Here is a 13,857-nt window from a genome sequence, read left to right as displayed (position 1 = left end):
AGAACACAAGACTTGTGTGTTTTGCTGCATTTCATTTACTTCACCAAGGTTGTAGAATAAAGATAATTTATCATCGATTTGAATGGAAAAAACATGTAATTGGTTGCTGATTCTGAGCCACTCAAAGTGACCGGGAAGGAAACACCCACACGGCAGGAAGCCAATCAGGTAAGAGCAGTGCCGTACACCTCCACTGCAGACACAGAAGTGGTCAAGTGTCATATGCTGCATGCACCAAAACACAACATCTTACACAGTCACTTTCAGTAGCACCTTGCCATTATTACGTCAACGGTCAGTAATGCACAGAAAATTACAGACAGGAAAGACTGTAAACCTTTATTTTATTTTTTTTGCCAAAACATATTTTACAAAGCTTTTCAGTCAAACCCTCAGGTCTTAATGTCTGAAATCATCACAATCCTGCAGTGCTTGAAAGCGTGTTCTTCCCACATTACAGAGCTCTGAGGGCTCGTTCTTAAACCCCTGAAATGCACTAATCATGCCACACGTAGCATCTGTTCATGAGCTACGATTTATGACTTCATAAATCTATCAATTTAACGCCACAGTTCATTTAAAAGGCATCAATCCAAAATTAGAACATGCATTAAGATGGTTATACATTTTATGAGCCTGATATGACAGGTAACTTAGGGAACCTTACACACTACACTGGTCCATGCAAGAAGAACACGTCAATCAATTACAAATTACCCAAGTGCCTTTTCAGGTAGGAATGAATGTGAACTCCAGTTCCAAACAAACATTCCTACCTGCAAATTTAAATGGCCACAGTCGTGAACCAGGCAGCTTATTTCTTCGAAACAAACAACTTCATGCAACTTTAAATATCTACTGTAAAACATAAGATTGTCTAACACTACTGGGGTTCGCATTTTATAATCAAAATCACAACACAAAAAAACAAGTAATCTATAATATGTACATCGCATTCAGTCTCAGAATCTACCAGTGAGGATATTGCTAAACTGCTCTACTGCAGTGGCATACAAAAATATAATTTGGTAGATTTTTCAATGCCAAGAAGAAAATTCCAATGTAGCTTGTAGCATTCCAAAGCTACTTTAAATTGTGCATTAAAATCACAGTATTGTCTCCAATAGAATTTTTCTTTTGCTGCTTTAAAAGGCAAATATTAAAAATCCAGTTTTACATGCCACATATAATCATGAAGCATTCTAGAAAAGTTAAAATTGGGTCATTTTATGTATTTTGTTAATTATGGTTATCATTTTTTAAGGTTGCTGGTGTTTGTAGGTTGTCATTGGAGCAGATTTTGGTTTAAATAAAATACAATTAAGAGGAACAAAGAGTGCATCTATACGGTGAACACAAGGCCACCAACGGAACAGTGAAAAATAAACTAATCCTCTACCCGACCTAACCACAATGTGACCGCAGTCCTTACTGCTGGTATTATGTCAACTAAAAAAAAATATTTATTTGATCTATTTTCCTTCATGCAACTGTCAAATCTGTTACATTGCTTTGCCCAAATTCACAGGCAAAGCCCATTGCACGTGCGTAGAGGTTTCTGATCCAGGGCATGGGAGAACATCCGACAGTGAGTTTGAGGTAGCAAAGCCAAATTCGAAAACTTTGGATATAAAAACGCAATCTCACATTAGTGCATTTAATGCCAACTCATTTTTTCTTTACATGTTCCTTAAAAACTATGCATCTATATAAAAATATACACAAGAATTAAGACAAACCTTCCTAATCAATTTCCTTCACAAAGTCTTGAGTCCTGAGGGCAACAAGGGTTCAAGAGACCGATTTCAACTGTACAGATAAAAAAAGAGCATTTATATCTCATAAAATACAATATACACAAGCCGCATACCAAATGGTACAATTACAAATTATTTTTAAAAAGGAAAGCCAAGCAAAACTATTTTAACACTTTGTGTTTTTGAAGCAAAACCTTTTTGAAATAGCAAATGCAATATTATGATAAAATATGTGTGTGTGAAAAAGGAAAATGTGTATGTACACAAATATACATCATATAGTGAGACTGTTCCCTGGTGAGGAGGTGGTTCAAATTTGTAAACTTTTTGTAAAAGACATTACCCAAAAAAAGCCACTGTTCTTTTCCTTTTCACTTAACATTAGACTTCAAAGCCGTTAAATAGAGTATAAAAAATTAAAAACTGAGGTGCGAAACCTAGTCGTTTTCCTAGGTCTTTCAGTTCTGGGCTTATTTAAATAAAAATTCAGTTTTCATGTTTCCAAATCCACTTCAGTCATTTTCTTCTTTCTGGTTTTTAAAAGACTTCATAAAAATTAGCTGCAGATGTGAACGTAGAAGGACGGGCCCCTCTTCTCAGTAGACCCCTGGAAAGATACGGTAGCGCACTTCTCGACAGTACTCCTCCCACGCAAATCCATACTTCTTCTTGCACTGCCTCTCATCACGAGCATCACGGTGGATTAGTAAAATAGTGAAGTAAATCAAATAGTAGTACGGTAGAAGGTGGTTGAATCCTAGAACAGAAAATAATGTGTAAGAGAACAATTACATTGTATGAAGAATCTTTTTCAAAGCTAAATACAGAATATACATGCTCCCAAATCTACTGTGTGATCGCTTGTTGTGGCAGACGTTCTCGAAATAAATCTTAAATGATTGCTTAATACATGATTTGACGAAGATCAACTGCAAAAAAAAAGGTTTTTACAACAGTTTTCAGAACTCAAATGTTTGATCAATTCCAGTGCATTAGCTAGTATAATTAACCCAAGAAATTAAACTGCAGAAGGGACAACGGTCATTGGACCAATGCTGGATCAGTGAATCATGTACATCAAGAGAAGCGGTTACAGAAAAGCCAGACCAACAGTGCAAACAGGTCACTAGACACTGAGAACACTGGACGCTCACCACAGGGCAGAGACCAGGCCACCGCCATGATCAGGTCGCCCAGGTAGTTCGGATGACGGACGAACCCCCACCAGCCAGACACCAAGAGGGACTTCCCGGCGACGGTGGGAATAGTCCGCAGATCTGCCGAAACAGAGGCGTCATCAGATCACCGCCGTGCCGAAACACAACCACGGGAGCGATTGTCAGACCGCTAGAATACTTACGAGACACCCGAGGATCTGCCGGGTTTCTCCTGAAGGTGTTCTTCTCCAAGTTGGATTTACGGAACACGTAATATCCGATTGCTGTTATGAATACAAAAACGGCAACGGTGAGCCAGAAAGCTTGGGAGAAACACCACGAGCGAGGACACAATCAACACCTGAGTGAGAAAAACCCAATGAGGGAGAGTCTGATCGCGCTCTGTGGTCACGCTGAAGTCCATCAGGAGTAACAGCGCTTGAGGCCTTTTTCAGGGAAACTGTGACTGTCTGTCACAGAACTACGACTGCTATTCTGGTCTGACAACCTGGCCTGGCAGCTCTGAAAAATTTCAATGTTTCAGAGTTGAGTGCTCCATCTTTCCCAACTGCTCAAAGTCATTCAGGTACAGAACTTTCTGGATAAGGCCTGACTCACCGTTAAGCGCGAAGATGGCCACGGCCCAGGGCAGAGAGAGGGAGTTGGGATGATTAACCAGGTAGAAGGCCTGCAGGGTGTAGGTAAAGGGCACCCAAACCAGGTCTCCAAATGCCAGCATGAATCCAAAACCCTCATAAGTCAGGTCCATCGTGCTCAGAATGGCTTCCTGTAACACAAAAACACAACCGACTCTAAACACGATAACTTCAGAGCACAGGAACTACTTCAGTTTCAAATCAATGATGTTTACCTCAAACCAAAGACCATCAGCAATGTACAGGAACTGAAAGAAGTTGACCAGTAACATGGCGTGTGATGGAAAGTCCAGCTTGTGGATTTTCATTTCAGTAAGCAACAGTGCAAAGTTAATCACAATCTGAAAGAGGGGAAAACAAACAAAACATCAGATCAACAGCAAAGTGTGAATAGTAAATATCTTTTTACATTAGCAGACCCAGAATAGCGAGACACTGAATACATTCTTAATCCCTTCTTAATCATCTGAAAAAGGAAAAATATTCCATAAACCAAACCTATCAGTAATGTATGAGCAGTGCTACAGTGCAGAAATCTAACTTTACCACTAGGGGGCAGAATGTACACAACTGAAAACCTGGCTCGGTGCCAATTTAACTGAGTTGATACAAGGACAAATTAAAATACATCCTCTAATTTTAACAAATTATAATACAAAAATAATACAAGATTTTCACACTCCATCCAGGGTTTACAGCAAGGGCTACAAAAAAAGATGGGGATGGGTTGTAGGGCCCGCTCGCCCGGCTCCTGTCCAGCTCGCCCTCGCTCTTCTGCCACGGGAACCAAAGGTCAGTCTGAGGCCGTGAGCGTTCACACATTCAGACTCAGCTGTGCACGTCAGAATCTGCGAGGCCGAAGCCACTCCCACCTCTGACCGAGAGCAGTGAGCAGACGCAGACGCAGACACAGCTCGACAGATGCGTCACTGCACGGCTGCACCTTTTAACCACGCCCGCCAAATTAACCAGGACAGGAGTTCCCCCAGTGTCACACAATTCAGTGTGTTTCAGAGTTCAAGTGAATGTAACGTATCACCAGGGCAAAACACAGCAGACTTACCCAGCCAATCAAACCTGGGCGCATCTCGAAGAAGAACTTGAGATCGAAGTTCTTAATTCTGGGATTGTGCTCGTGCCCCATGAAGAAATCATAAATCACGTGACCTGTAGGGGGACCGCAGAATAAAAGCCGACTTTAGCGAGGCCTGGGCGTGACTGCGGTGGCCATTTCCACACAAACCGCCCCCCCGTGCTCGTGTTTGCTGCTTCGAGGCGAAGCGCTCACCGGAGTTCCCGCCCGGGGCCAGCTCGTCGTCAGCAGCCCAGCGAGAGTGGACGTAGAGGCAGACGCTCAGCAGGGTGGAGACGAGCAGGGTGGAGGTGGCCAACTGCAGGAAGTGCTCGTGCACGTAGCTGAAGTCCACCTGGTAATACACAGCCACTCCCACCGCCAAACCCGTGACCACAAAAGCAAAAAACCCTGCAGGATGGACAAAGATTTTACTCAGCATGGACACAGATTCACCACACTGATCATCGTAAAGCAAAGATTCTCAACGCTGTGCCACTTCAAATATAACACACTATTTTCTGTAAGTTAGATTTCTTACATCAACAGAGCTGCATTTCATTTTGGTCAAGAAAGACTATTAAAAAAAAAAGACAAAAAACTGAACGACTGAGAGAATGCCTCACCATTCATCCTGTATTTCAGTCTTTTCCCGCTCTTCAGGGGCATTCCCTCAGCAACCTTGAGGGGGAAAAAAATGTGACGAGTGTTAAGATCATGAGGCAGAAAGGGGAACAAACACTTTCACTATGTGACTGATATACGTGCACGCCCCGTGATTAAAGACACTAATCTATCTCATTTGTGTCCTTGTGTCCAGTTAACTGGCAGTAATCAGCAGCGGTCATGTGCCCTGGCTTAAGTCATGTGATCACGTGCAGAGTCCGTGCAGCTGCGCCGGCGGTCGGCTGAACCGGGTTACCGTGGCGATCTTTACCTTCCCCACGGGGAGCACGTAGAGGACGGCCTGGAAGAGGATCCAGAGGAGCACGACGCCGAGCGCCTGGGCGCTCCAGAAGGCCTGCAGCGGGGGGACGGGCGGGGGGAAGCTGAGGATGCTGCCGTCCGCCTGGCAGGTGAGCAGCAGGGTGAAGACCACCGCCGGGAGGAAGAGCATCATGAGGAAGGCCCCTGGGAGAGGAGAGGCACGCGCCGGGGATTAACCAGGGGAGGGGGGCGAGGAGGAACCAGGCACCGGGGCACAACAGAGCCTTCCGCAGAACCACCGAGTCTGTGAGAGTTCAGCTCCATATATGGGCCTGGGCCCAGAGCTCTTACCTACTCGCCCCCGAAATCCAGCTCCATATACGGGCCTGGGCCCAGAGCTCTTACCTACTCTCCCCCCAAAATCCAGCTCCATATACGGGCCTGGGCCCAGAGCTCTTACCTACTCCCCCCCCGAAATCCAGCTCCATATACAGGCCTGGGCCCAGAGCTCTTACCTACTCTCCCCCAAAGTTCAGCTCCACATATGGACCTGGGCCCAGAGCTCTTACCTACTCTCCCCCCGAAATCCAGCTCGGTGGTTTTGGCGGTGGCCCATCTCCTGGTCCGGAGCGGCAGCGGGTCCTCGGCCCTCTTCTCCAGCTCGTCGCGCTGGACGGCCTTGACCACGGCGTCCTCCTTCCGGCGCCGCAGGTTGTAGCGCCCGCTCGCCCGGCTGCGGTCCAGCTCGCCCTCGCTCTTCTGCCACGGGAACCAAAGGTCAGTCTGAGGCCGTGAGCGTTCAGACATTCAGACTCAGCTGTGCACGTCAGAATCTGCGAGGCCGAAGCCACTCCCACCTCTGACCGAGAGCAGACGCAGACACAGCGTGGCGCGGCAGACGCGTCACTGCACGGCTGCACCTTTTAACACGCTAAAACTACACAAGGGATCAAGAACAGACCTCCTGCAGACCTGGAGTAAAAGTATTTCCTGAGCACCGATAGGGACCCCATAAAAGAGGTAATCCTTTGGTATATAACTACTTTTGATTCCATTTGCCTTTATCTTTTGCTCATAGAGATAATTCATCCCTTGGTCCAACTTAAACTCCAGGTTCTACTGTACATGTCCGAGGATGATTGAAGGCCAGAGAACACCGACAAAGGCTCCTATTCCACTCACACCTGGTAATGGTACTTAGCGCTTCAGCACTTGATGAATGCTTAGCAACACTTACATCCAGCAATCTGAAATCATTACTGGTTCTGCTGATATGAAGGTATGCCTGTACTGGTCTATTTGTGGTGTTACCGTGCAAGATAAACAGTATCTGGCAGGTAACATAGAATGCAAAATAGTTACAGCAACCAACAAGGAAGTTCTGCACTCCTGTGCTGGTCAGTGAGATGCCAAAAATATGTTCACTGTTAAATCTACCAGTTTCGACCACACATTGGAGAGCGACCGACTGCTGTAAAACTGTGGGATTCCTGGTTGTGTGCAGCCGTAAGCTGGAGCTTTGTGCGGGGACTGAGCTTGTCAGGTGTTTGACAGCCATGAGAGGGACAACATGCAGGCATCATGACATTCCTGCACTTAAAGGACCACTCACACAGTGCAGCCATCACAGCACCTCGCCCAACTTCCACCCTTAGCCACAAAATGGGCCATTACCACAGCCACACTCTGTAATACGCTAACAGTTTTCAAAGGGCTTAAAACGCATTAAGAACCGAGACCATTTTCTGTTTAAACACTGCAGGCAAACAATAACTTTTAAAGGATTGTGGTTTGATTTTAATGCAGACGCATACATACCTGGGTGCTCAGATCACCACTAATACTTTGCATAATACAGTAAAAAGAGACAGGATGTGTGTTCTGAATCTCACCTCGCTGGCCTTGTCGGCAGTGTCATTTTCCTCTTTCTTTTCATGCTTATTGTTGCTATTGTTCTCGACTGGCTTTGCCTGCAACAGATTTTTAAAATGCAGTGAAGATGTAAATGAAAATTTTTGATCCAAGGAATAAACAGCTACAATATAATGTATGGGCAAATAAATTAATTACATGTACAACAAACAGGATAATCAATATAATAATGACCCATAGGCATGCAACTGAATTGCTCTATACACAAATAACAAGTCACAAAATGAAAGTGAAAATCCTCAAGGCATGCATTTTTCAACTCTGAAATACAAGTCATTACTTCCAAATCAATTCAATAATAAGCGTTTCCACACGCTGAAATACAAAATCTTACAAATAAGGGGACTTGTTCTCTGCAGAATAAATTATATACAGTAACCTGTCTTGAACAGGTCTAGAATACTCGGATCAAACTGCAGAATGAAGGCACATCCGTGCGAGCTGAAACTCGAGAGCTCTGGAGTTAAAGGGCACTGGTACCACCGGGGAAAGCCTGACCTCCAGCAGCTCCTTGGGTTTGGCGTCCTTACGCAACTCTCGGCTGCGGGACGAAGAGCGGCGGGACGTCCTGCCCAGGGACCGGGAGCGACTCTGCCGGCGGGACGGGGAGCGGGAGCGGGACCGGGACCGAGAACGACTCGTGCTCTGCCGAAAGCCCGACTGGCTCTGCCCAAAACACATTCACTTCTTTATTATTATCTACAGTTATTTCAGGATGTGCACTCTTTCAGGCTTTTCAGAAGATCCATGCAGTAATACCTTCTGACAGTTCAAGTCTTGAACTTTAACTTTTAAAATTATTCAGTTTCTCAGAAAATCTTTATAACTGGTGCCTCTCCCTCAGCTTGATGGAGAATATCTTACCTTGATGTCAGGCTCCTTCAGTTCCAGCTCAGTTCCATCTTTGTACATCACGGTGTAGAGCTGCTTGCTGGAATCGTAGCTCATCACTTTGACCTCGTAGTACAGGTTGCTGCCGGGCCAGCGGCCCATCACCATGTCCCCGCTGTGATACTTGGTACTCGGCATTCTTCTTTACCTGAGGAGATGGAGCCCACACAAATCATTTAAAACACAGTGAAGGAAAGGCTTCGCAATCGGTCATAATGCAATGTGGCTGTGCTGTATACAGACCTGGCTAAATGCACCATGAGTCTGTGGCTGTGACAGTACATTCAACCGTGTTTCTGCAGCTTAATTATGGTGTTCAAACGAAAGTGTCCAGCACATACTGCGGTTCATGGCCTTGTTAGAACATTGAAATTATTTTCACTTTGACTGTTGGACTAAGTCCATTCATTAATAAGTGCAGATCTTCCCATTTACTTTCACACTCCGGAAGAATGTTACACTTCAGATTAATTCACTTCGAAATAATGCACAGTTTTCCAATCAACTCCCCTTGATAGTTTACAAGAAAGCGTAGATGATGGAGAAAACATCCTCGCATAATTAAAAAAAAAATCAAAAGCCATTCCAGAAAACATCTTGTGCTTGATAATTCAGACTTCAATTATTTACCATTTCACATAAAGTATAACAATTCTAATTTATGCTTGCAACACAATTCAGGACATACACAATAGAAGGGGCTCTTCGCATGCACACTTCAAATAAACAGTAACATTCATCATGTACACAAAATAAGATTTCTGACCCACACAGTAAGACATTGTAAAGGGAACAGACAAGCATAGCATCACACACAATAAAGCTGTGAAGTCAGCACCATGGAGGGCACTGTTTCTCACAGAAATGCTGACATGTCTGTCCCCAGTAGGTTTTATTCTGCCTGTAGTTTTAAACTAGTCATGGCAAACCAACACCCCTTTGTTAACCTTTCAATAGCTTTTGTACATAGCATTCCAGAAACACACAGGTAGGCCTAATGCTTGTAGCTACTTTTCAGTAGAAAAACTTTCCTCCAAAATTAATTGTACATTAAATACATCTGCAGGAACAAGACTACAGACTTGCAAAACTCAAAAAAATTATATTTTCATGGAATATAACAATTATTGTCACTGAGAAAGAATTGACTTGTGAGAATGCAATACTCTTGCATAAACAAAACAGCTACAATGCTTCCAAGATGATACACAAACATACAAAATCTACAAACAAAACTGTAAACACAATTAGCTTTGTTTAAACAAATACAACATACAACAAAATAGTTCAGGCCTTAAATTAGCATTTTAAATTAAACAGACTTTAAACAAAACAAGTTGGCTAACACAACTAACTGACCGTATAAAAAGGCAATGTATCCTCCTTTCCTAACTGCCAATTCAGACGTCATGCGCACACTCAAAAATCAGTGTATCCACTAAACCATCCTTCACGAAGACAATTTCATATAAATTAGCCACATTCCAAAAACATCTACACTAAAAACACACACACCCAAGCTTTCTGTGGTTGTCCAATCCTTGTTGAATTCCATGTGGTTAAAGAGAAACAACTCAGAGTAGCTCGAAAAACCTCAAATTCGGGCCTCAAAAGATTAAAGGATGCGAGTCGGAAAGGGGTGGGGCGTTGACAAGTCAAGTCCGAAACCCTTTGTGCTAGCTAACCAACATCCGACTAGGCGTTAGCTAACTAGCTAGCTACTGTTACATCCTCGTTTTTGTAAAATATAAAGGAAACTGTAACTTATTCCCTTTGAAAGAACTAGCTAAGTTAACTGAGCTACAGCAAAACATAAAACATGTTTGAGGTTATGACCCATTCTACAATTTTTATTAGTTATTTTGATCTTTGACGTGCTAACTAGTTTCCCGAACACACAACTAGCTAGCTAGCGATAATAAACACCAGTTTAATTAACATTACACTAGCTAGCTAACGTATCTAGTTCAGTATTATTTAACGCTACCCCAGACTTGTCCCTCTCTGCGTTCACGGATGCTTATCTAGCTAACAGCGAAGTTAGTTAAGTAACTTCATGATACTGAAACGATTATTCTGACAATGACAATTCTTTGATATTAGGCAACTTCGGTAATAACAAAAAACGTGGTTGAATGAATAAGTGTATTACTGGCTAGCTATGCTCTATGAATCCCGCTAATTAGCTATGGGGTTTCTAGCCAACCAATGTTACGCTGTGTCCTCAGTTCACCCAACCTACCTTTAGCTAGCCAGCTAGCAACACCGACGTACGCCACCGTAACGTTAACTAACCACCGAGGGACCTAGCACCACAGATACAGACTTGCAGAAAACATACACCATCCATATAGCTAAATGTACACCGTTTTATTTAACATCGGTAGCTAGCAACAAACATGATTTAATGATTCGATGTGTCGAAAGAATCTAATTTGGCTTAGTTAGCTAGCTAGCTTGCAACGTGTTCATGTTGTCAGTCTTTTTGTAGCTAGTGATATCCATAGCTAGCTGTTAGATTACGTCGTTAGCTAGGTAGCTAGCCAATGTTATTGTTTTTGGTGACCTTTAAACAGAAATAACAAAGTTACATTAGAATCTAAATTAAGACTATACAATTCCAAAAACTGAAATAACTGATACCCAACGTTAGTTAACGTTACACTGGTCCTTTAAAGACGATACAGACTGACAACGGAATGGAGGGAAAACGTCATATATTCAAATCCTTGCAAGCTGCCCAACGTTAGTCGGATAACCTTAACTTCACCACGTCAACAAAATAATTATAATACTAGCAAACGAGCCAAGTTGCTACTTTAAAGAAATCACAGTGAAACTCGCCTGCCAATGTTAACCAAATAAAATATTTCGGAAGGTTAGCGAACCACACCACTCAGCGGCACGGTGCACATCAATTTAGCTAGCTATCGATAGCTACGGTTATCCTGCCGCTGAATTTACGTTGCAGTGGAGCTTCACGTCGTTAGCTAGGGTTACTCAGCATCCTAGCCAGGCAGCAACGTTAGCTGGTTCATTCCTTTTGTATACTGGACACATTATGTTAATGTGAACAGGTATGTGGGACACAATATAAATTAGGCCATTCGAGTATCAAATAGCCAACTAACGTTAGCAACTTCATAAATAAACAGATTCCAAATCAGTCGTCAAGCACTCTGCGCCAACGTCTGCTTTCCCCCTGCACTGGTTGAAACGCAACACTTCGGGATACAGCTTAGCTTGACTTGCTAAAATGATGGCGATTTACACAAACTCGATATTTAAACAAGTTTCAGAACCCTAAAATAACTTCAAAAATACTTAAATTAAATTCACAATCATCGTATAACTACAACGCAAAGACAGCGGACCGTTAGCTGGTCTAGAACTAACGCAATATTCCCTAGTTCGGCTTGCTCGTAACAAAGCTATTTAATTTAACATTTCAGACACAATAATCAAACAAATAATATACTGTTCTTACCTCAAATCCACGTGAACAAAAGTAAACAGTTATCGCAGATAAAAAATATCCCTTTAAAAATGTACAAAATTTAACGGTATTATTTAAAAAAAACTATGCGTTCCTCCCTCTCTCACTGTGTGAGCACCAACCAGCGTCGACGAAGGCGCGAAGCTCTCTGATTGGCTGCCAATGTTTTATTTTTAAATTATTTAATTTTTTGATTGGTTAGGTGAGAATGTTATATGAATTGTGATTGGATGTAATAGAGCCTAACCGGCATGTCCTTGTTCTTCATGTTTTTGGTGTCGGAGTCGACTCGCCCTCGCAGCTAAACAAAATGGAGACTGGAGTTTGACAGTTCTCGCTGCTGGAAAAAGTGAAACCAAAACAAATACTCACCAGACCACCGTAGCTAATTTGCTATGTTACGTGTTTACTGGTCTGGCATATAATTTGTAGTTTCTTAGCTATTGTAATAAGTTTCAGCGCAATTAATTACCCGCTTTTAAGTAGGCTATTCGAAAAAACGAGCCAAAATAGCGGTGGCTACTGTAACATAACGGGTTAGCAAACATAACGATGTGTAGTCTGCGGGTCGAGGTTGCTCGATATATTCGTTAGCAGTTCAGTCTTGGCTAAGACAGGTTAAATGACCCCGTCTAAAAATAGAAGTTATGTGTAGTCGTATTCACGTATCACATATCCTAACTTTTCCAGCATTATACAAACGGTAGTCTAACGTTAGCAGAACTTATAGGAAGATAACGGTAAAACCTGCTGCTGCCAGAAGAAAATGGAGATCATGTGAACTGGTGAATCTTGAGTGACAAGATTGCAACTTATGTGATTGGTACAGTAGCCTATGGCTCTGGTCTAGACTACGCGCTATATTGTACCTATGCAGAGCGCATGTATCATACCCATTCATTTTTGAGCTAAACTAGCTAAGTAAAGTTGTACCGTAGACCGTAAAAAAAGTTATAATAAGAGTACTGTAAAGTGACAAAATTATAGTTTCTGACAGCTTGAACAACTGGTTAGTAACTTGAAGCTTTGCTGTTAGCTAGCTAGCTAGCTTGAAAAATAGTTCTGTGATCTGTAGAATGCCAAGCTGTAGTTAAAGGGCGGTTAGGTAACGTTATGCGAGTCCATGTGAGTTAACCATTTCAGAGATGTGGGTAAATGTAATCATTGCTAAGTTACAAGTTTAGAAAGTTTCCAGCTTACGAATGTAGGTGTCCACTGTATTTCAAGTTTACAGCTTGGACTTCAGGATGCTTGATAAGAAAACAGCTATTTAACTCTTAAATAGCTGCACATTTTATTTGTTTTCTGTTTGGAAGACACTACTTATCAAAGCACAGCTGCACAAAATGCTTCCTATCTTTCAACTAAGACTTCTTAATGTGTTTTTTCAGAACGTTTTCTAGAAACAACTGATTTTCGAAGGTAAAATTTGCTTTAACAACAGTCTTGGCTTGGTTAATGAAGACATGCAACAAATTTTATCAGATGTCCCGATCTTCTGTTGTAAATCTCAAAAACAGATTTTTCTTTAACATCAGTGAATTGAATGCATCGATAGAGCGCACCATTAAATGGAAATGAAATGTGTTGAAAAAGTTTAGGCATTTGAGTGCATTCGACACCTGACAATTCTGCAGAATCATTGGGTTGCATTTTCTTCTCTTTTCGAGATTTTTATATTTCTGAACACTTAATATTTAAAATGTTACTCGAATCGTAGGGGTCTGTAAATAAAATAAAATTAACCAGTCTTTCTTTTATTTTGATTCGGCTCTGTACTCTTTTTAGATTTGTAATTAAACAATTCACACATGGTTAAAGTGCAGATTTTTTTCTCACCTTTTATTGAAGGGTGTTTTTATACATTTTGGTTTCACTGCGTAGAAATTACAGCACTTTAAAAGCTGATAATCTGCACATTAGCCACATGTGAATTGGTTGCATATCTGAAATTGGAGTACAGAGCTTA

The 13,857-nt window shown here is 42.2% G+C and overlaps 1 protein-coding gene across 5 annotated transcripts; it reads right to left on the bottom strand.

Annotated features, from left to right (window-relative positions):
* Positions 1 to 318: 318 nt before the first annotated feature.
* lbr (lamin B receptor) lies at positions 319 to 12,677 on the bottom strand. 5 transcript variants are annotated; one of them, XM_035422817.1, is made up of 14 exons: positions 11,880 to 12,677; positions 8,366 to 8,540; positions 8,000 to 8,167; positions 7,462 to 7,539; positions 6,139 to 6,328; positions 5,580 to 5,773; positions 5,269 to 5,323; positions 4,859 to 5,053; positions 4,634 to 4,737; positions 3,786 to 3,911; positions 3,533 to 3,701; positions 3,118 to 3,198; positions 2,912 to 3,034; positions 319 to 2,514 (listed from the first exon to the last, which is right to left on the bottom strand). In XM_035422817.1, the coding sequence occupies exons 2-14, from the start codon at positions 8,528 to 8,530 to the stop codon at positions 2,354 to 2,356; spliced, it is 1,809 nt and encodes a 602-aa protein (XP_035278708.1). In that variant the 5' UTR covers positions 8,531 to 8,540; positions 11,880 to 12,677; the 3' UTR covers positions 319 to 2,353. The 5 variants fall into 5 exon arrangements, with proteins under 5 accessions (XP_035278708.1, XP_035278711.1, XP_035278710.1 ...); XM_035422820.1 differs by lacking the exon at positions 11,880 to 12,677 and adding an exon at positions 11,237 to 11,323; XM_035422819.1 differs by lacking the exon at positions 11,880 to 12,677 and adding an exon at positions 10,635 to 11,174.
* Between the last annotated feature and the right edge of the window lie 1,180 nt (positions 12,678 to 13,857).

This window comes from Anguilla anguilla, chromosome 6 (genome assembly GCF_013347855.1).
Source record: "Anguilla anguilla isolate fAngAng1 chromosome 6, fAngAng1.pri, whole genome shotgun sequence".
NCBI classification, from domain to species: Eukaryota; Metazoa; Chordata; class Actinopteri; order Anguilliformes; family Anguillidae; genus Anguilla; species Anguilla anguilla.
Note: the sequence above shows the minus strand (reverse complement) of the source record. Positions and strands in the feature narration are given on the sequence as shown.

What these genes read in the sequence shown, in the direction of transcription:
- lbr (XM_035422817.1), bottom strand. Translation starts at nt 8,530, where the DNA reads ATGCCGAGTACCAAGTATCACAGCGGGGACATGGTGATGGGCCGCTGG. An exon ending in GCCCAGGTTTGATTGGCTGG is followed by an intron (nt 3,912 to 4,633) that starts GTAAGTCTGCTG and finishes CCCCTCTTTCAG; the next exon opens with ATTGTGATTAACTTTGCACT. An exon ending in GGCCATCTTCGCGCTTAACG is followed by an intron (nt 3,199 to 3,532) that starts GTGAGTCAGGCC and finishes TATTCATAACAG; the next exon opens with CAATCGGATATTACGTGTTC.